This window comes from Cuculus canorus, chromosome 1 (genome assembly GCF_017976375.1).
Source record: "Cuculus canorus isolate bCucCan1 chromosome 1, bCucCan1.pri, whole genome shotgun sequence".
Classification (NCBI taxonomy): Eukaryota; Metazoa; Chordata; class Aves; order Cuculiformes; family Cuculidae; genus Cuculus; species Cuculus canorus.
The window spans coordinates 153,905,851-153,928,209 of NC_071401.1; the positions used below are offsets into that span (position 1 = coordinate 153,905,851).

The following is a 22,359-nucleotide window of genomic DNA, read 5'->3' on the forward strand; positions in this document are numbered from 1 at the left end:
AGTCTGAATCCCAAAGCACAGCAATACTGTGTCAAGAGGAAAAGCTACGGGGCAAGCACTTGGGGCTTCATGCCCCAGCAAGGAAGGATATCTCTGGCTTGCCAGGATGAACTGAAGGTACATCTTATTCTGGGAAGAGTGAATACAGCAGCGGTAAGATGTGCAGGTTGGGAAACAAGCAGTGAGGTCATTTGTAGCCATGTTTTCAATATTTCCCATCCCTTCCTCTCTGAGTTGGTAGCCCCAGGATGCATGTGTTAACATCAAACACCATTCCCGGCATGTGACAAGCCACCCCTGAATAGGACCGTCCCCTATCCCACCTGAGCGGGGCCACCACCACCTCTATCTCCCCTCTGCACCATAGAAGGCCCTGCAAGGGTATGGAGCTCCCAGCAGAACAGGGGCAGGGACAGAGCAGGCAGTCTGCGGAGCAGTGGGCAGGGAATACAAATGGCTCAAGGAACAGCAATGGAGGAGGAGGTTAGCTTAGCATTAGTCGTGTTGACGCTGACAACAGAAACAGAAAAGCAGCCAGAAACACGCGATTCAGCACAGACCCAGTACAGAGAAATGCATCCAAGTGCCAAGAAGTCATGCAACGTGTGATCTGCTTGCAGACTCCTTATTACCTGTGATGAAAGACAAGCAGAAGGGAGTTTGACTTTCAGACCCTGAGACTCTGAGGCTGACTTTTCATGGGTTGTCTATTTAAGGTTGGAAAAATGCCTGTACTTGCAAACTGAGCCCACTTGGTCCAAGCCGTATTGGCAGACAGTAAGCAGTGAGCCTACTTTTAATGCAAAAGCCACATTTCTTTTTTTTATACAATTAATTAGAGCCATTCTTGATAACTAAAAGCTTCGTGGGATCTTTTACAGGCTGGCCAGCCTTATGTCTTTGGATTTTAGATTACCATTTTCAGCAATAATTTATTGCTTATCCCTTTGGGAGAAAGCGATTGGCTGGATTTCTAATACTGAGACAGACATGGCTTTAGGGCATATGCAGGTTCATTCTCCATCTCACACAGAGAGAATCCCATCAATCTTGGACATGTTGGAGTGGCTGTACACAAAAGACAGGGTCAGTCAGCACACGTGTACAAAGGCTGATGCTTCAGGGACATACTGAAGGAGATACACAGGGCAGACATATCTGTGAGCAGCACGAAATTAACAGACCTACAGGTTTTGGCCTTGTTAGTATCAGCAGGTCTGTTTCTTTACCCTAGGACAGTTCTGCCTCTTGCCTTTCTTTCTAATGGCAGGAGCTGCCAGGAAAGGAGACATTCACAGGCCTTTTTCCACCCCCTTGCAGTTTTTGTAGCAAAAGAAGACGTAGGAGAAATGGGGTCCTGGAACTTCTTCTAATCCGTCTTTTGGCCATCCATGCACAAGGCTCTGAGCAGTCCTCTTGGGCACAACCATACGATTTATGCTATGCAGGTGTCCTATGTTTTTCCCCTCCGCTTTGCAGTAAAGTAAGCAAAATATCCCACCGCTGCAAACCCAATGTTGCCCGAATCCAGTCCCATTTCCTGCCACAGAACTTCTCGGCAGTGCCCACACGGTGGAGCTCCTCCCTCAGAAATGGATCTCAGTATCCACCTCCTCCCTGGGCGACCTTGCAAAGCCCGTGGTCAACAAGGAGGAGTCAGCAAAGGGACAGAGTGGGATTCCCAGACCCTTAACCCACTGCAAGCATCAGTCGTGCCCTGGCGTGGGACAGACAGATGGCTCTTCTTCTGCCTCTGCTGACGAGCTGCTGGGTGACATTTGCTTAATTAGCTCCTGTTGGTATTCCTGGTCAGCTTTGGGGAATGTTATGCAGGGTTTCCTCCGTGTTCAGCAGTGCCCAGCCAGCCAGCGGCTGGAATTCAGCAGGAGCTGCAATGTAACTGTATTTGTTAAATATGCTAATTCGCAACTTTCTATAGCAAAGTTATAGGACAGAAAGACATGATTTTATTTAAAAAAAATGCATTTTGAAATAAGAATTTAAAGAGAAGAAAGCTATGGACAGTTGTTCTGATCCAAGAATTTGGAGGAGGATTACACAAGAAAATGTGTAATGAGGGCCACAAAGATGATCTGTGGGCTGGAGCACATCCCGTATGAGGACAGGCTGAGAGAGTTGGGCTTGTTCAGCCTGGAGAAAAGAAGGCTCTGGAGAGACCTTATAGCAGAATTCCTGTACTGAAAGGTGGCCTACAGGAAAGATAGGGAGAGACTCGTTATCAGGGAGTGCAGGGACAGGTCGAGGGGTATGTTTTACTATGAAGGTGATGAGGCACTGGAACAGGTTCCCCAGAAAAGTTGTGAATGTCCCATCGCTGGAGGTGTTCAAGGCCGGATTGGATGAGGCTTTGAGCAGCCTGACCCAGTGGAAGGTGTCCCTGCCCGTGGAAGGTGTCCCTGCCCGTGGCAGCTGGGCTGGAACTGGATGATCTTTAAGGTTCCTTCCAACCCAAACCATTCTATGATTTTGTTGTAGGCATCTGTGTTTCCAAATATTGCAGGCTCTCTCTCAGGCTCACAGCACTGTGGAATCTGCCTCGTTAAATTTTCACCACCTCTGGAGATGGATATTACAATACTTCTCTGGTCTGCTGCAAGTGTTTGCCCACTCTTAGAGTAATTCTTTTCCTTTTATCTGAATGGAATTTTCATGCTGCAACTTGTGACCCTTGCCTCTTCCCTTTTGCTGTGCAAAAGCCGTTGTAAGAGACTTGCTCTACCTTATCATCCTCAGTCTGGTGCAATTGTAGTGCTGAGCCCTAGTGAGCTCCCCATGTGGAGAGATCAGGGCCTGGCTCATCAGTTCTAGCGATTCACTGATGTAAAACTCCCGACAGTGTCCAGGGTCAGGATGTCAGCCTCTTCTCTTCCAAGAGCTCCCACCTGCAGGACTGCATTTCTCACTCAGCTTCCCTTCATAAATAAATCATCTCTTAGACCCAGGACTTCAAAGTAATAATTAACAGCACGTTCCTGCCCTTGTACTCCAGTATCGTGGGTGGCTTCGGTCAGCGTTTGGACATACGCAGTTGAGAGGTTCATGAGGCTGCATAGTGCAAACACTAACCACCCTCTCAGCCAGCAAGAGAGGTCATTGTCATCGGCCAGACCTTGTTCCTGGCTGCGGAGGAGTTTTAAAGGGTTTGGGTTTTTTTTTGATCTGCATCAATAAGTCAGGTTTGGCAGCCTGCTAATTGCTCAGAAGCCAGCAGCAGCTGGAAGAGATGAGACATAGTGCAACAGGCCACTGCATTCTTCTGAGAAATGAAAGCGTTCTCCCAGTGATGGTGCTGTCTTGATGTAGGCAGAGAATTCATTTGAACACCTAACCACTACCCCACACACACATTGCAGAGGAGAAAAACATGCGGAAGCTTGGTGATTCTGTTGTGCACATGGCAGTGTGGTGGTTTTGCATACAGCTATGATGACTGGATTCCAAGACATTGATTCCACAGGTTCCAGCTGGCCGGCCAGCAGTAGGGGCAATTGTGCCTACCCATTTCAAAGCCCTTTGTGTCCCTTTGAATCATCAGTCAGGGATGTGTTCACATTCACAAATGCCTTTCTGAAATGTTCTCTTCCTTGGGAGGCCAGTGCTGAGTGTATCTGTGTAGGGTACATCACCTTCCATAGATAACATTTAGGTTGGAAAAGACCTGGACAGGCTGGATCGATGGGCTGAGGCAAATTGTATGGGGCTTAACAAGGCCAAGTGCTGGGTTTTCCACTTCAGTCACAACAACCCCATGCAATATTACAGGCTTGGGGAAGAGTGGCTGGAAAGCTGCCTGGTGGAAAAAGACCTTTGGGCTGCTGGTCGACAGCCTCCCAAACGTCTTTTTCCACCAGGCAGCTGGTCGACAGCCAGCTGAACATGAGCCAGCAGTGTGCCCAGGTGGTCAAGAAGACCAACAGCATCCTGTCTTGGACCAAAAATGGTGTGGCTAGCAGGAGCAGGGAAGCAATTGTGTCCCTGTAGTGGGTGCGGGTGAGGCCGCACCTTGAATCCTGGGTTCAGTTTTGGGCCCCTCACTACAGGAAGGATATTGAGCGGCTGGAGCATGTCCACAGAAGAGCAATGAGGCTGGTGAAGAGGGTGTAGAACAAGTCTTATGAGGAGCAACTGAGGGAACTGGGACTGGTTAGCCTGAAGAAGAGGCATCTGAGCGGAGACCTTATCCTCTCTACAACTGCCTGAAAGGACGTTGTAGCGAGGTGGGTGTTGATCTCTTCTCCCAAGTAACGAGTGACAGGATGAGAGCGAATGGCCTCAGGTTGCGCCAAGGGAGGTTTAGATTGGATATTAGGAAAAATTTCTTTACTGACAGAGTGGTGATTCATTGGAACCGACTGCCCAGGGAAGCAATGGAGTCTCTTTCCCTGGAGGTTGTTCAAGAACTGTGTAGATGTGGCACTTTGGGACAGGGTTTAGTAGGCATGATGGTGTTGGGTTGACCATTGGACTGGATGATCTTGGAAGTCTTTTCAACCTCAATGATTCTGTGCTGCCCAACCCTCACTCTTGTGTGATGTAGTGGATGGAGGGGCCCGAAGTTGCCTCACCACTCATCATGAAGAAATTCATCCTTATGTCTAGTCTAAATCTGCCCCTCTCCAGTTTATAGCCATTGCCCCTCATCCTATCACTACAAATCTTTGTGAACAGTCCCTCCCCAGCTTTCCTGGAGCCCCTTCAGGTACTGGAATGTTGTTACAAAGTCTCCTTGGAGCCTTCTCTTCTCCAGGCTCAACAAGCCCAACTCTCTCAGCTTGTCCTCATATGGGAGGTGCTCCAGCCATCTGATCATCCTTGTAGCCCTCCTCTGGACCCATTCCAAGAGCTCTACATCCTTACTATATTGAGGAATGGGCTGAAGCACAGGTCTTACAAGGAGCAGCTGAGGGAACTGAGCTCTTTCAGCCTGGAGGAGAGGAGGCTGAGGGGAGACCTTACCACTGTCTGCAGCTGCCTGAAAGGAGGTTGTAGCGAGGTGGGTGCTGGTCTCTTCTCCTAAGTGACAGGTGATAGGATGAGAGGGAATGGCCTCAAGCTGTGCCAGGAGAGGTTGAGACTGGGCATTAGGGAAAATTTTGTCACCAAAAGGGTTATTGTGCACTGGCATGGGCTGCCTAGGGAGGTGGCTGAATCCCCATCCCTGGAGGTGTTTAAAAGGCAGGTGGATGAGGTGCTCAGGCATGGTTTAGTAGAGGACAGGTATAGTTGCACTCGATAACCTCAAAGATCTTTTCCAACCAAGCTATTCTGTGATTCTAGGGCTCGAGGGACACCAATCGAAGACAATGTTTGCTCAGCATCACTTGCGTTGACGCCAATGTTAGAAACACTTATTCACTTGCAAAATATTGAAAAGGACAAAGTCTTCGAAGCAAAGATAATAATATTTTTATTTTACAATTCATCGCTGGATCGGATGCCCTTCTAAAAAAGGCATGCCCTCTTACAAAAGCAGTGGGTATATATATCTAGTTTTAGATATAAAAAAATCTAAATCTTCAAAGAATGCTCATTATTTTCTTGGTGTATGCATCCACATCCAGAGACTTTCTTCAGGATATCTCTTCATCTAAAAACAGCTACATCTTCCTAGACAACTAAGCATCATGTGTGGAAATTGTCTGCATATTATCCCTTGATACAAGAAAGATTTATATGACAAGATAATTAAACATACAAACCAGCTGCATCAAAACTTATCAATTAAGCCTCACACCGCCAACGGCAGCAGAAAAGGAGCCAGAAACAGCAAGAAACCGCCCCACGTGGCTCCCTGGCCTCATCGCCTCGCCACACTCAACATGGCGCCCGGACCCAGCTGGCACGGCCCCCCAGCGCCACACGCAAGATGGCGACGAGACCCTCTAGCGCCACGCTCAAGATGTCGGTGGGACCCACGTGGCATCGCCTCCCTCCCTTTCCCCCGTCTGTCTCCGTCCCCATGGCAACGCGGCAGGACGCGCGCGGAGGGGGCGTGGCCCCACCGGGTGCTTCCGGTCTGGCGGCGGCGGCCGTTGACGTGGCGGCAGGTGGCGGCGGGGCCACGCGCCGGGCGGGCTTCTCCGGTGAGGCCCTCCCCCCTCCCCCCTCCGCCCCCTGATGGTGCCCGGAGCCTCCTCCTGTCTCCCCCGGGGCCTCGGGAGCGGCCGCCGGCAGGGCCCAGTCCGGGGCGGGGCGAAGGGCCGTGCCCGAGGTGCGAGGCCGCGGCCAGGGGGTGGCCGGGAGCGGTTAGCGGGGGCGGCCCGCGTCCCTCTGGGTTGGGCACCCTGGGGAGCTGTTGGTCACCCCCTGCCTTCCATGCTGCCCGGCAGGGGGTGACGACCCTGTACCTCCCGTGCTGCCCAAGGATAGGCGAAGCTGTGCAAAATGAAACAGGCAATTAAACGGGAGGCGTTTGTGCGCGATGTCCGGTGAGACCTTGCAGCAGCAAAAAGGGAGCCTTGAAGGAATGGGGTTGTTGGTTGAATTGGATGATCTTGGATGACTTTTCCAGTCTTGATAATTCTCTGATCTGGGTGATGATTCTGTGAGAGCTGGAGGGAGGTGGGGGGTGTGTGATAGGACAAAGGGTAATGGTTTTAAGCTGAAAGAGGACAGATTTAGGTTAGTTATTAGGAAGAAGTTGTTTACTTTGGGGGTGGTGAGGCACTGGCACAGGTTGCCCAGGGTAGCTGTGGATGCCTCATCCCTGGAGGTGTTCAAGGCCAGGTTGGATGAGGCTTTGAGCAGCCTGACCCAGTGGGAGGTGTCCCTGCCTGTGGCAGGGGGGTTGGAACTGAACGATCTTTAAGGTCCCTTCCAACCCAAACTATTCTATGATTCTGTGAAATAATGAGGCTTTTAGTGAAAGCGAGTTATAGAATGCTTTCTGTCACCTCCTGAGATAGGAGATAGATATCAAAAAGTGGCGCAACTTGCGGAAAACAAAGCGGAGAAGTTTAACTGGCGTATGGGGTAAAAAAGGAGGTGTAGCAGCTATGGGGCAGGCAGAGTGTGTGAAGCAGCAGCTTCCAGAAAGGGCCATGTTTTCTTCTGTGTTTTGGAGACACTGCACATGTGGGTTTTGAAATGTCTGGTGTTGAAACTCAAGGGCTTTCTCCAGTCTCATCCAGAGCAGAGAATCAGAGACACTTGACATGATTTTCATCTTCGCTATAGGAGCAGAGGCCACGATGTGACATTATAGAGAAAAAAAAAAGAGAAGGTGATTGGCAAGGGTGACAGGTTGGTTCCCTGCAGTCTTCTGTTGGGATCAGTGATTTATTTGGGTTTATTTTGTTCTTTCTTCCCAGGGAAGAGTTCGGAATAAGCAGTTTCAGGTGAACAAGTTCCACGTAACCAAAACAATGTTTGCAGATTTGGACTACGATCTTGAGGAAGATAAGCTGTGAGTATTTCACTTGTTTTTTCCTGTTTTTTGCTAACAATAGAGATAGTCTTTGCTGCCAAGACCTAATGGGAATGGATAAATTTACCTGCTCCTGATGCTGTGTGCTGAAGGGTCAGACTTGCCATTCATTCCTGATTTCTTGCTCCCTCTGGGGACTGGGCATGAGGCACCACTGTGCCACTCAGCACAGGAGAATGATTTCAGTTACTCTGCAGCAACTGCCCTGCATTTCTGGTAGCAAAGCAGTGCTGACAAATCTTTTGTAAATTATTTGCCCTAGCCAAAGGAAGAAATATTTATAATGGAGAAGAGATAATAAGGAAGGAGGAAGTGGAGAGAAACTCTGGACCTCTTAGGTCTGTAAGGAGAACATTGGCATTTCCTGAGTGAGTAAGAGGTTTGACGAGATTAGCAATGATTTGACATGGAGCGCTTGTCTTGCATCTCATTTGTGCTGGGCAAGTTTTCGTCTCCCTCCAGCACTAAGAGCAGATGGAACGCTCCCTAAAAGTTGGTGAGGGGTTTAGAGGGGAAGCTGTGTGAGGAGCGGCTAAAGTCACTTGACCTGTTCAGCCTGGAGAAGAGGAGAGACCTCATTGCAGTCTGCAGCTTCCTCACAAGGTGGGGAGGAGGAGTAGATGCTGATCTCTTTTTCCCTGGTCACCAACAGTAGGACCCGAGGGAATGGCAGGAAGATGCACCAGGGGAGGTTTAGGTTGGATATTAGGAAAAGGTTCTTCACCCAGAGGGTGGTGGAGCACTGGAACGGCTCCCCAGGGAAACAGTCACAGCGCCAAGCCTGACAGTATTCAATGGTGTGAATGCTGGGGTTGACCTGTGCAGGGGAAGGAGTTGGGCTCAACGATCCTTGTGGATCCCATCCAGCTCAGGACGTTCTACGATTCTATGATGGTAGCATTTCCTCAGTGCCTAGCAATGTAGGAGGATGTCTGTCCCACCTCTAATCCAGTCTCAAAAAAGGTAGCCCAGAAGGTCTTTCTGCTGGCCCATCTTTACAGACTCTATGGCAGACATGATGTGGTAAATTCAAATGTGCAGTGCCCATTACGGTTCCATTTTGTGTTGACTCGAATACCACAGATGTTTCATACATGTGCAGCTCTGCCTACCACATCCAGTTATTCATTCTCCCTTTCTCATTCCAGAGGGATCCCCACTGTACCTGGGACAGTGACCTTGAAGAAGGACTCCCAGAACCTGATTGGGATCAGCATTGGGGGAGGAGCACAGTACTGCCCCTGTCTCTATATTGTCCAGGTGGGCACTTGGGGAGGAAGAATGAACCATCCTTAGAAAACATTGTTGGCCTGGGTGATGGGAAGTGTGGACTTCCTATGCTATTTGTTTGTCTCGAACTGGGAGACACTCACTTTCCAGTGAATAATATTTCCTTACACAAAATAGATGTGGAATAATTAAATCGAAAATTCCAGCTGTGGAGCCCTCAGCACAAGAAGGACATGAAGCTGTTGGAGTAGGTACTGAGAAGAGCCACAAAAATGATCTGAGGGCTGGAGCACCTCTGCTGTGAGGACAGGCTGAGAGAGTTGGGGTTGTTCAGCCTGGAGAAGAGAAGGCTCTGGGGAGACCTTATAGTGGCCTTCCAGTACTGAAAGGCAGCTATAGGAAGGCTGGGGAGGGACTTTTTAGCAAGGTCTGTTATGACAGGACAAGGACTAATGGTTTTAAACTAAGGGAAGGTAGATTTAGACTGGATATAAGGAAGAGATTTTTTACAATGAAGGTGGTGAGGCATTGGAACAGGTTGCTCAGAGAGATAGGGAAGGCCCCATCCCTGGCAGTGTTCAAGGTCATATTGGATAGGACTCCGAGCAATCTGATGTAGTGGAAGGTGTCTCTGCCCATGGCAGGGGGGTTGGGCTAGATGACCTATAAAGGTCCCTTCCAACCCAAAGCATTCTATGATAAATCCTGCACTTGAGGAGATACATCCTGGAGGCAGAACTTCCTGACAGAACAAGGTGATCAGCCCACCTCTGAGTTAGGGAAAATTTGAGGCTTCACTGTGAACAAATTAAAATGGAGTTAAATAGGAGGAATGTAATTGTCCTTTTTTGTTCTTCAGCCCTGCATTCCCCTTTCTCTTTCTCTTGATTCCATACTACCTGTGCTTTTTCTCCTCTCTGCTAGGTATTTGATAACACTCCAGCAGCCTTAGATGGCACCGTGGCAGCTGGCGATGAGATCACAGGAGTGAATGGGAAGTCTGTGAAAGGGAAGACCAAAGTGGAGGTGGCCAAGATGATACAGAGGGTAAAGGTGAGAGGTAGGAGGGGGCCACTGGAGCTTCTGGGTCATAGCTTAGTTTATTGTCCAGTGGTAAAGAAAGCCACTGCTACTTGCCTCCAACACAGGCCATTTTGGATATGCTCTTCCTGCAGGGAGAAGTGACGATACACTACAACAAGCTTCAGGCCGACCCAAAACAGGGCAAGTCTTTGGATATCGGTAAGACTGGTTTATGTTTCACTGAGTGTTAACATGACGTGGAGTGGTGAAAGATTGGTTCCAACTAAAAACAAAGTAAAATTCCTGGTTTTGTTCTTCCTCTTAACTCCATTTTTAAATGGATGCTGTCAAAGAGAATTATGGGTTTAAAAAATTCATTCCCTGAATTCCTGAAGTAGTCTTGAAAGTTAAATTGAGGCTTGACTGTTGTTGCAGGAGGGGTTTTTCTTAGTGAGCTGTGTTTAGCATGAATGATGAAACTCAATTAAATAAAAATTTCATAGTATCATAATATCATAGTATAGTTTGAGTTGGAAGGGACCTTAAAGATCAGCCAGTTCCAACCCTCCTGCCATGGGTAGGGACACCTCCCACTGGATCAGGCTGCTCAAGGCCTCATCCAACCTGGCCTTGAACACACTCCAGGGATGGGGCATCCACAGCCTCCCTGGCCAACCTGTTCCAGTGTCTCACCACCCTCATGGTGAAGAAATTCTTCCTAATGTCTAGCCTAAATATGCCCCTTTCCAGTTTATACCCATTCCCCCACAAGCCTTTACGAATAGCCCCTCTCCAGCTTTCCTGTAGGCCCCCTTCAGGTAGTGGAAGGTCGCTGTAAGATCTCCTCTGAGCCTTCTCTTCTCTAGGCTGAACAGGCCCAACTCTCTCAGCCTATCCTTGTGGAGAAGGTGCTCCAGCCCTCCGGTCATCTTTGTAGCCCTCCTCTGGACCTGTTCCAACAGCTCCATATCCGTCTTACGTTGAGGATTCCAGAACTGGACACAGTATTCCAGATGATGAGGTCTCACAAGAGAGGAATAGAGGGGCAGAATCACTTCCCTCGACCTGCTGGCCATGCTTCGTTTGATGCAGCCCAGGATATGGTTGGCCTTCTGGACTGCGAGCGCACGTTGCCGGCTCATGGCGAGCTTCTCATCGACCAGCACCCCCAAGTCCTTCTCTGCAGGGCTGCTCTCAAGCATGTCATCCTCCATCGTGTAATGAAAACGGGGATTGCCCCAACCCAGGCGCAGGACCTTACACTTGGCCTTGTTGAATGTCATGAGGTTCTCAGAGGTCCATTTCTCCAGCCTGTCTATGTCCCACTGGATGACATCCCGTCCTTCCAGTGTGGCAACTGCACCACTCAGCTTAGTGTCATCTGCAAACTTGCTGAGGGTGCTCTCAATCTCGCTGTCAATGTCATTGATAAAGATATTAAACACCACCGTCCCAGTATGGACCCCTGAAGGACACCACTTGTCACGGATCTCTATCTGGACTTGGAGCCATTGACCACTACTCTCTGAATACGACCATCCAACTGATTTCTTATCCACTGAACAGTCCACCTATCAAATCCATATCTCTCCAATTTAGAGAGAAGGATGTTGTGTGGGACTGTGTCAGAGGCTTTACAGAAGTCTAGATAGATCACATCCGTCAGTTTACCCATGTCCACTGTTGCGGTTACCCCATCATAGAAAGCCACCAAGTTGGTCAGACAGGACTTGGCCCCAGTGAAGCCATGCTGGCTGCCATTAATCACCTGCCTGTCCTCCATGTGCTTTAGCATAGCTTCTAGGAGGATCTGTTCCATGATCTTCCCAGGCACAGAGGTGAGGCTGATAGGACAGTAGTTCTCAGTGTTGTCTTTTCTACCTTTTTTAAAAATGAGCACGATGTTACCCTTCTTTCAGTCACCAGGGACTTCTGCTGATTGCCATGACTTTTCAAATATCATGGAGAGTGGCTTGGCAACCACATCTGCCACTTCGCTCAGGACTCTGGGATGCATCTCATCAGGCCCCATAAACTTATATATGTTCAGGTTCCTCAGATGTTCGTGAACCTGATCATCCTCTATTGTGGGAGGAGGTTTACCTCCCTGGTCACCATCTTGCTGTCCCACGACCTAGGAGGGGTGATGAAAGCAGTTATTGGCGAAGACTGAGCCATAAAAGTTGTTGAGTACCTCAGCCTTTTCCTCATCTCTTAATACATGATCTCCATTTCCAGTCATCAGTGGGGGGTACGTTCTCTTTGATCTTCCTCTTTTGATTGATGTACCTGTAAAAGTCCTTGTTGGTCTTTACTTCCCTTGCCAAGTTCAGCTCCAGCTGCACCTCGACCTTCCTGACTTCATTCCTACACAACCAGGCAGCGTCTCTATACATGTCCCAGGTTACCTATCCCTGCTTGCACTGCCTGTGCAGTTCCTTCTTCTTTTTTAGTTTAACCAGCAGGTCTCGACTCAGCCATGCCGGTCTTTTCCCTTTCTTGCCTGATTTTCTACATAAGGGTACTGAGCGCTCTTGCGCTTGATGGAAAGCTTCCTTAAATATTTTCCAGCTCTGCTCTGCTCCTTTGTCTTGGAGGACCATGTCCCAGGGGGTCCTACTGAGTAATTCCTTGAAGAACTGGAAGTCTGCTTTCCTGAAATTCAGTGTCCTGACTACACTCCTCAGCTGTCCCATATCCCTCTGGACCTTGAGCTCCACCAGTGCATGATCACTGCAGCCCAGGCTGCCACCGATCCTAACATCACTGATGAGTTCGCTTGTATTGCTGACCATAAGGTCCAGTATTGCTTCTCCTCGGGTAGGGGTCTCTATCAGCTGGACTAAGAAATTATCTTTGGTGCACTCCTGGAGTCTCCTGGATTGCCTGCAGCTTGCCGTGCTACTTCTCCAGCATATTGGGTGGTTGGAGTCTCCGAGCAGGATGAGAGCTTGCGAGCGCAAAGCCTCCTGTAGCTGGAGGAAGAAGGCTTCGTCAGTTGTCTCACCTTGATTGGGTGCCCTGTTGTATACACCAACCACAAGGTTCCCGTAGGTAAATTTGATCTATTTATTTTTAATACATGTAAGCTTTGCTGACCTGTTGAGATTCTCATCTGGTCACAGAAATGTCTGTCAGAAAACACAGGTTGCAGTTTCTCAGCTTGGATAGCAGTGATGAAATGCCGCTCTACACAAAGTTTTGTACAACCGTACGTTTCGTAGAAGAGAGGGGATTCTTTATTTCTAAAACAAAGTATGTGACTTGAACTAAGCCCACACAGTTGTCTCCATTACGTGGTCTACCTTTTTCACTTTCCTAAAAAATCATAGAATTACAGAATGGTTTAGGTTGGAAGAGACCTTAAAGACCATCCAGTTCTGACCTGCTGCCATGGTCAGGGACACCTCCCACTGGACCAGGTTGCTCAAGGCCCCATCCAACCTTGAACACCTCCAGACAGTGGGCATCCACAACTTCCCTGGGCAACTTGTGCCAGTGTCTCACCACCCTCATTGTGAAGAATTTCTTCCTAACGTCTAATCTAAATCTTCCCCCTTCCAATTTAAAGCCATTAAAATCTGTCTATTCTTTTTGCTTTCATTTCTTTTCATGGTGATTAAAGTGCTAATGAATTGACAGGGGTTCAGGAAAGTGGTGAGGACTGAGATGGATTTTTGGGGTAACAGAAGTGCAGTGGGAATATGTATTTTTTCCAGAGATGCTGAACACTTTGGCTTCAGCTGAGTTCTTGGGAGCTGCAGGCACTTGGCACCCATGCAAATTTTCCTCTAAATAGATGTAGCCAAGTCATCCGATTCCAAAAATGTCATAATTGTCTCTAGTAATTTGCAGGATATGACCACCAAAGACAGAAATTAAATCCATCAAGAGGTGACAAAGGGGTTTAACTAAGATCCAAAAGGTAAAAGTAAGGGAAAACTTTGAGCATTAAATGCTATTTGCCTTGCTTTCAGCCTCAACTCCTGATTTCAGTTGATGTAATACAGCAAGTAACATAAGCAAGGTTTAGTTCCAAATTCATGGCAGGTATCATCCAGTGAAGTGATTTACTGGAGTAGTCTTCCAAAAGAAGTGCTGGAGCTCTTTTGATTGAAGTATATAGGTTGTAAGAGCAGAACAGATAGACAAGATGGAAGAAGTGCTGTATATGGCTGGACTAAATGTCTAATTTCTATGGTATTCTTTTTCTACTCGCTACCTCAGTACTGAGTTAAGTTCCTTTTATTCAGTACCTAAGAAACCAGTGAAGTATGCTGGTGTGCATTTCCTGCCTGTAGAAATGGCCCTGATCCTAGTTTGCAACTCTGTTTTGGCCTTTAGTATTGAAGAAGGTAAAGCATCGACTGGTAGAGAACATGAGCTCAGGGACAGCGGATGCCCTGGGGTTAAGCCGAGCCATACTTTGCAACGGTAAGTATTGTCCAGGAGGACGTTTTTCTTAAGGGAACACTTACCCTCTTGTCCTTATCAGCTTTTTATTTTTACTTGCATGTTTTGTGTTATTCCTTCACAATTCTTTCCTCCTGCTATGCCTCACTGTCGTGATTGCCTCTGCTCTTCTTGAGTGATACATCCTGCCATGGGGCCATGTAAATATCAGCTAAGGTCAAATTAATTTGAAGTGGTGACCTGGTTAGTGAATGCCACTAGGCGATGACCCCACACTTTAAAGGTGAGGGAGACTTGAACCAAAGATATGAAACTAGTGTTTTTCTTGTTGGTCAGTTCTTAACCATGTCCTGGGTTTGACTGCTGTAGTTCTGCATTCTGATTCTTGTTTCAATTTAGACGGACTGGTGAAGAGATTGGAGGAGTTGGAGAGGACTGCAGAGTTATACAAAGGTAAACTATGCCTTGCCTCAGACACCAGGTGGGAGGGAAGGATGCTTCTGTTAAGTTGTAGTCAAATGACGTAAATGTTTTTTCTGGCTTCCATCACAGGCTTGACAGAACACACCAAGAGTCTTCTCAGAGCTTTCTTTGAGCTGTCACAGACACATAGAGGTAAAGAGTCTGAGCGAGGGGAACAGAAATCTTTGGCCTCCAGTTTCAGGAGTTTTAGTCAGTACATAGATGTGCGATTCCCTCACCCAAAGAAAACTAAGTGTTGCAGAAATTAGTTGGGAAAGGCTTCCTGCCTGGCATTAGCAGTCATGGTGCTAACAGAGGCTCTGTCTTTCACATGAGACGTTGAAGAAATGCCCTGCCAATCTTTAATCTTTAGGGACTAGGTAGCATCATCGCCCAGTTAATTGCAGGGTTATGGGGAATAGTTGTAATATTTGAGGCAAGATTCTTCTGCAGGGTCAACCTCTTCTTTCATCTGTTTGTACTTATTGCCCTCATCCAGCATTTGGAGACGTTTTCTCTGTCATTGGTGTACGGGAGCCGCAACCAGCTGCCAGCGAAGCCTTTGTGAAATTTGCTGATGCCCATCGCAACATTGAGAAGTTTGGGATTCACCTTCTGAAAACAATTAAGCCGGTAAAGAATTTAACCATAGGAGTAAAGGGTCTGGGGAAGAGGGGAATCTAGAAAGAGAGAAGCATGTCTTTGAAGGTGTGGTCTTAGAGATCATTCATTGTGGAAAGAACTGTCTCTGTCTGCTTTCCTTCAGGGAACTCTCTTCATAAAGAACCTAAGAGGTAAAGTAGTGAGTATATGCCTGGCATATGAGTATATTCCTCTCCTTTTTTTTTGGCGGAAGAGGGGGTAGTTTGATCACTGTGTTCCCTAGAGTCTTTTCCCTCATATCAGTACCCATAATTAAAAGATACCACTAAATTTAAAGAATTTAGATAAGCAGCCCAGGAACAATTCAAGGATTCTCCAAGGGATCTGTCTGCTTAGTTTAGTAAAGAAAGGATTAAATGTAGATTTGAGCACCACTTTCAGTGTCACGCTGGATGGACAGTGTTGGATCGTGGGCCTTTAAACCGGGGAAAGCAGCTTCCAGAACTAATTGAAAATGAAAAGATTATTTGAAAGAAGACAAATTCAGACTAGAAGCGAGGCATGCATTCCCAAGAGTGGAACCACTTGCCAGTGACTGTAATTGATGCTCTAAGCATGGCAATTCTGAGTCAAGATCACTCATTTTCTTTCAGATACGCTCTAGTTAAAAAGACTTAACTCGGGGCAGTCTCATGACCTGTGCTGCTTAGGAGGTTGCACTTGATGAATTGTAGTCATGCTTTTTGGTTTTACATTCAGCAACTGGATATTTGCCTTGCAGATGCTTACTGACTTGAATACGTACCTGAATAAGGCCATTCCTGACACAAGGCTGACTATCAAAAAGTACCTGGATGTCAAGTTTGAATATTTGGTGAGCTGCTCTTTGTTTTGCTTTTTTGGTTTTTTTTTTTTCCTTAGTGCTGGTTAAAATTAAGCTTACTGGAATCATAGCCTGAGGGTCACAAATAGCCTAGAAACTCACATGTCCGTCCTTCCATAATCCATGCAACAATGCCTTTTTTTTTGCAATTCTTTGTCTATTGCTGGTTAGTCAGATTCAGACACCTGTTTCTGACCCAATAGTTCTCACTGGTAAGTGAGATCTCACAGAGCCCAGGTGACTTATTTTCTACGTGATGTAATTGATTTCGTTACTTATTTGTAAAGAGTTCCTATGCAACTTGTGCTCTTGAACCCCTTTAAAGAGCTCATCAGCCTCAGCATCCTTAATTTTCAAGTAGTTGTGGATAGCCAGATTAAACCACTATCAAATTATGTTTATTTTCTCTGAGACCATGCTTTCCCTCCACTTTTTCCATTCCAAGCACGCATTGTTTTCTGCACCCATTGTTTTCTACACCCAAAAAAATAGGGTTGAGTTGTTAAGTGCACCTGTTCTATAGCATAGGAATCTATTTCCTTTTACTAGTTGAGAGAATTATTCGGAGCTGCAGCTCTATGGCAAGTGACTATGGCAGCATCTCTTTCCACGTCAATCCTTCCCACAATTCATCTCTTTTTTTTTCCTTTCTCTTTATTTATTGCCTCTTCATACTTTTCTGGTACTGTTTTTTTCCCAGACTGTAGATGAACTCAGGATTTTTTTAACTTAGGTTGTACTTATCTAAAGTATTTGCTCCTGTAATACAAATAATAAGTGCCTTCTCTCTCCCTCACCACCTGCTCTCCCCATCTTTCTCCGAGTAGATTTTCTTTTCAGCTGGGGTGTTTAATGTACTCTGATCCCACCGATTTCCTCAGTTTCCCTAGCTGCAGCTGTGGGTGATGGTGAAATTGCTTCTTATTCTTAATATTTCTTTCATGTTTTGCTTTTTTTTTTTTTTAATTTTAAATTCTGCGAAGTCTTACTGCCTGAAAGTCAAGGAGATGGATGATGAAGAGTACAGCTGCATTGTGAGTACCGGTACTGCAGCAATGACAATTACTTACTCTGGTTTTTCAGCTTCCCTGTGCATGCTGCCTTTATAATTGCAAAAGTGCTTCTGTGGCTGTGTGCGCACAAACCAGTGAATGTAGTGAAAGCATCCTAAGAATTCCACGTGTTTGTTCTTAGCATATTAGAAACCAGAGATGCTTAAATGCTACCTGGGAAACACTGCCGATAACTGTCATGGATCACTAGCGCTGGGGAACAGTAGAGACCAGACATCTCCTCTGCGGCTTGTATGCTCAGGGGTTGCCTGTCTCACTGTTTAAGTAATATTGGCTTGTGTAAGGAGGATTAAGGTGTTATCTTCACAGATTCCATTTGTGTGTAGCGTACAGCTTATCATTAATTCTGGACTTGTTTCTGAGAAATGGAGGTTTAGCTTCCTCGCAGCAGAGTGCATGTGAAACCTGTGTTTGTCATTGAAGAAAGTTTATTGAAGGATCTCTCTTAACAAATAGGATTTTTAGAGTTCAGAGTTTTATGACTGCAATCCTTAACAGCTCTGTTTGAGAGAGCTAAAGGTGTCCCCTACGTGCATAGTTTCCGTGCTTGAAAGTAAGATCTTGTTTTATCCTAGGTATTGATCTTGGAGCAGGGATTTGAATTTTTGGAATGCCCAATTCCCAGTGCCAGGAAGGAATAAAACTTTCCTAACAAAACATGTAATTATATCTTCCCTGTTAAGTGGGAAGGAAAGCATCCCAATCTTCCCCAGCAGATGAGTATCTTTGGGTTTTGGTGCATCCAGTGGGCATTACCAAGCCATAGTCTGTAATGCAGATTTTTGTTTGTTATGTTTCAGGTGCACAAGAAGGACGCTGTTTTGCTGACAGATCTAACCCCTTTCTCTCAAAACCATTTTGCAGTACAATGTATAGGTCCCTCCCTACTGGTTTCCAGCATTGTGTCTGGATGGTTGTAGATACCACAGAGTTCCCTGTGTATAATGTGTTACACAATCCACATAGGGCAAAGCTTGCAGAGAAGGGCAGAATTTGTTACAATGTGATTGATATAAATTAATATCAGACCCTAGACTTGTTTGTTCATAGTGCATCTCTTAATAGTTCAGATAAGAAGGCATTCCACTTCTCCACTCTGCGTGGCAAGGTGCCTGTCCTGTCTCTGCTCAATAGTGATGCTTTTCTTCACCATGGTTGGTGTGTATTTGGCCTTCAAAATGGCCCCATTGACTGGCTGTTCGTCGACGTGGCTCAGCATTCCTCATATTTCCTGCTTCCTGACTGCAGTTCTAGTGAGCTTGAGAGGGCTGTAATAACCCAAGGTCGTTGTGAGTCCGCATCGGTAGGCAAACTGCATACAAGCACTGTTGTGGGAGGCTCCAACGTGGCACTGTGTTTTTGGCAGGCTCTGGGTGAACCCCTTTACCGGGTCAGCACTGGGAACTACGAATACCGCCTTATCCTACGTTGCCGGCAGGAGGCTCGCACGCGCTTTGCCAAGATGAGGAAGGATGTGCTAGAGAAAATAGAGCTCCTGGACCAGAAACACGGTGAGTACCGTCCAGGACCTGGAGGGGTCATGGCTTCAGCCATCATGCTCCTCCTTCACCTCAACTCAGAAGTCTTTGCTGAAGAGCACTTCTGTGGCTGTGCCTGAGACATCCACCCTCAGAGGGCCAAAACAGATTAATGCATAGGAGACTGTAACTGATACTGGCAAGGGAGGCTTGATCACAGCCTTCATGCTCTGCTTGTGAAGGGGGTTTTCACTTGATTTATTCCCAGCTTGTCTCCCCTACAGTGCAAGACATCGTGTTCCAGCTCCAGCGTTTTGTCTCCACAATGTCCAAGTATTATGACGATTGCTATGCTGTACTCCGAGATGCAGATGTCTTTCCCATTGAGGTGGACCTTGCCCGCACTACTCTGAACTATGGGCAGAAGGATGCATACACGGATGGGGCAGAGGAAGAAGAAGGAGGAAGCGAGAGAGAGGGTAGCGGGAAGGAGGATGCAAATGGTGAAAAGCTTATTGATGATGCATGAATGCGCCAGGATGGCCAGAGGAAAGACTTTGCAGACTGTTATAAAAACATATTTCATCTGGCGATTCATCCTCTGTGACTTTATGTGTATGTCCAGCCTGGGATTCCTCTTCTGCTTTGGGTGGTGGTAGCTGGTTGGATTGGGACCAGCCTCTGCTTTCCTCTCTTCTTCCCTTCCTTGTTTGCCTGGATATTTATTTTTTTCTCTAGAGACTTCTGCTGCGCAGCTTGGGTACTGAGGTGTGGAAAGGAACATCCCCTACCACACCACTGTGTGACTCTGTGTGCAGACGATGTGGGATGCACCATTGCCCCTGGCACATAGAGGCCAATTAAACATATGGAGGTGATTATGCAGAGCAAAACCAGCCCCTTCTGTCCTCCGCTTGTGCTATGGGAAGGTGTTAGCACCGGCACTGCTTTCTTCACTCCACTGCTTGCTGTCTTCAAGCTTCCCATTCTCTGGCCTGTTTTAAGCTTCCTCTGTTTCTCCCTACTGTCCCCATGGGCTGTAGGATCGATATTTGTAGGATGATCACTCCCAGCTCTGTGCCACTGTTCTTAAGAAACGGGAACAAGTCCAAGCTGATGCCTAGACCTGGTGGTGCTACATGGAATCTGATTACCTTCCATCCAAGGGGCTGGTGGCAGCAGTTGACTGGCACACTGAGCTGCTGCAAAGACTTAGAAGTCTCTTCCCCTGGATCCTGTCCTCCTCGTAGTCACTGAGATCCTGCACGGCTGCCACTGTCTGCACGCTCCATAGCTACACCCCAGGGCTAGAATGCTGCGTGATGTGGCTTTGCCTTTTCCTGCAGGAAAGAGGGACCTGGCTTAGGAAAGAGCCCTCCTAAATGGCAGAGATGCTGAAGTGAATGTGCTCGTCTGAGGCAGATGGATTCCTGGAAATAACAGCAAAGCTGAATGCATCTCCTTTCCATTGTTCTCTCTTATGGCTGCTTGTGATGGAAAATAACTGGGTGTGCTTCTTGCAGGTGTGCAGGCAGTCCTGCACTCTCTTTCCTTGTGCCAGTGCCAGGAGGAGGCACCGTAGAACCACACAGGAGATATCCCATCGTTAAACTAGAGAGACAGGAAGCCTTGTGAAGAGAGGAAGACGCGGCCTGTAGGCAGAGACTTTGAGATTTTGAGTGCCATGCGTGAAAAGCGTGCCGTCCCTACCATTAGCTGCAGTCCTCCCTGTATGGCTATGTTGTGCTGCCTCTGGGCCAGCCAGAAACTGTAGCTAACATGCTATTTTCCCAGCACAAGGGAAGGAGGGAAAGGAAAACAAAGGTAAGTGAGGCTGCTCCTTTCCTCCTTCCTTTTTGCTTCTCCCTCCACCCTTGTGGGCTGATCCCAGGTGCAGATGGCACTTTCTCGCTTAGTGGGCAACATGACTGCCAGGAGTAGTGTGGCAAGGGTTTTCACTTCTCTGTCGTTACATTCCAGTAGTAGTGAGAGAAACTATTTAAGGGCATTAATTTATGATCAAGGTGTTTGGTTTGTTTTTTTCTCTTTGATTTGTTTTCGGAGTTTCATCATCTCTGTGAGTGCCTAGAAGAAAGCCATCTGTGGTCAAGCTGCTGTGGAAGATTTAAATGGACTCTGATCTACTGATTGTTGCCTCTGATAAAGAAAAATGTGACATTTTGATTCTTGTCCTTCACGGGTTTTCTTTAGAGATTTGTTTGCTCTTCCTCCATTGGTTCTAATCTTAAAATTCAATGATGGGAAGATGGGTGTCATGTGCTGGGCATGTTCTTTTCTTGCTCATGCTGGTGGACAATCTCTATGCCAAGCTACGGTGGTCACTGCAGCACAGGTTTCCGAGGCGTAAGCTTATAAATGCTATAGGTGGCCAGTCCTCCATGTAATACCAGCTGCTATGCATCTTGGGTTCCCAGGGGAACACCAGCCCTTTTAAAGCCACTAGTTGCCTTGGCCCTACCTGGTGACACCCTTGCATCCCTCCAGTGCCAACTTCTCCACACGGCTCAGCTGTTGCATCACAAGCTTGAGCTGATGCTTAAGTCCCTGATCCTCTTTCAGAGTTGTTTGTTGCACCAAAATATAGAGCAGTTAAGAGGAATAGAGAAAATGCTTCAGTGGAGACTCCCTGAAAGCCAACAATGCCAGGTTTTTTGAAACCTGACTGGTGGTGGGAAGAGGTCTGAGTATCTTACAGCACCACCTGTAGAAAGATCTTATATCCTAAGGGCATTTATGTGCTTTTGTGGAAAGATTTGAGCAGGAGGCTTAGTGAGAAATGTTGATCGATGACAAGGAAACAGAGGGGACTTTGTTCTAGTGACCTGCTTGGTGCTGACAAGGGCAGTTGTTTTCATGCTATGGACCTTGGACCTCCGGGAAGTTGTGAGCTGCTTTTTGGAGGGGGTATTGGTGAATAAGGAAAATTCAGCCTGGGAGACGGGCTTGGGGTTGCTGGGGGAAAGCTGCAGAGCAATTTGGTCAAGCAGAGCGCAGTGAGCTTGCCTTATTGGGAGAGGAGACCAAGCTTGCAGAGCAGTGGATGAATGCCTACAAGGATCTATCACCCTTGCTGTTTCCTGGCATTATCCTGGAGCTTTGTATCTGGGATTTGTTGTGGTGTTTAGTCAGACCTGAGCTGTTTCTAAGTGGGTTTTGATAGGAAAAAGCCCAAAGTTACCACTGTGGCTGGCTCACGATCAGAGCTAGCAGTGTTAACCATGGTGGGACAGGGCACAGCCCCCTCTCCCAGTTTCTACTTACTATGTCATTTCTTAAATTTGCATTCTTGATGAGCTTTGTTTCTTGATGAGCTTTGTTTTGCTTATCACTTGCTGCTCTTTGCTTGGAAGCATCTAAAATGAAACATCTCATGTCCCTGCTTCACTGCTGGGTATAAATGACTTGATGAGTTCTGTAGGCTTTGCCCATTACCTGTTAATTTGTAGTCAGGCCAGTCTGGAAGGAAACACCTATTTTAATGGTCCTATGAGCTGCCCTCTCTGTAACCCTCTGTTCAGTTTTTGATCCCCTCTCTATAGTCACAGGTTCCCCCAGGGCCTCCTGAGGTGAAGAAATTCAGGAAACCGGAAGAAAGGGCTTTGGCCAGGGTTTTTTATAAAAGATCCAGGCCTAAAGCAGATTAGGAGTGGTTTAAGCATGCCAGGGAAGGTTGTCCTCTCTGAATCTAGAAATCCACCACTGCAGTGGGGGTGAGGGGGTCATGCC

At 47.1% G+C, this 22,359-nt stretch overlaps 1 protein-coding gene across 2 annotated transcripts; it reads left to right on the forward strand.

Moving 5' to 3' along the window:
* The first annotated feature begins 6,005 nt into the window (after positions 1 to 6,005).
* Positions 6,006 to 21,205, forward strand: PICK1 (protein interacting with PRKCA 1). Of its 2 annotated transcripts, none has more exons than XM_054084207.1 (13): positions 6,006 to 6,104; positions 7,332 to 7,426; positions 8,596 to 8,707; positions 9,602 to 9,730; positions 9,853 to 9,919; positions 14,045 to 14,134; positions 14,513 to 14,566; positions 14,666 to 14,728; positions 15,075 to 15,208; positions 15,960 to 16,052; positions 17,045 to 17,095; positions 18,501 to 18,645; positions 18,897 to 21,205. In XM_054084207.1, the coding sequence occupies exons 2-13, from the start codon at positions 7,386 to 7,388 to the stop codon at positions 19,139 to 19,141; spliced, it is 1,224 nt and encodes a 407-aa protein (XP_053940182.1). In that variant the 5' UTR covers positions 6,006 to 6,104; positions 7,332 to 7,385; the 3' UTR covers positions 19,142 to 21,205. The 2 variants fall into 2 exon arrangements, with proteins under 2 accessions (XP_053940182.1, XP_053940192.1); XM_054084217.1 differs by lacking the exon at positions 6,006 to 6,104 and adding an exon at positions 6,235 to 6,253.
* The last annotated feature ends 1,154 nt before the right edge of the window (positions 21,206 to 22,359 follow it).

Bases quoted from the DNA above. Each gene is read 5' to 3' on its own strand.
- PICK1 (XM_054084207.1), top strand. From the start codon at position 7,386: ATGTTTGCAGATTTGGACTACGATCTTGAGGAAGATAAGCT. The intron at 9,920-14,044 runs GTAAGACTGGTT...TTTGGCCTTTAG, and splicing joins GGGCAAGTCTTTGGATATCG to TATTGAAGAAGGTAAAGCAT. The intron at 14,729-15,074 runs GTAAAGAGTCTG...GCCCTCATCCAG, and splicing joins GCTGTCACAGACACATAGAG to CATTTGGAGACGTTTTCTCT.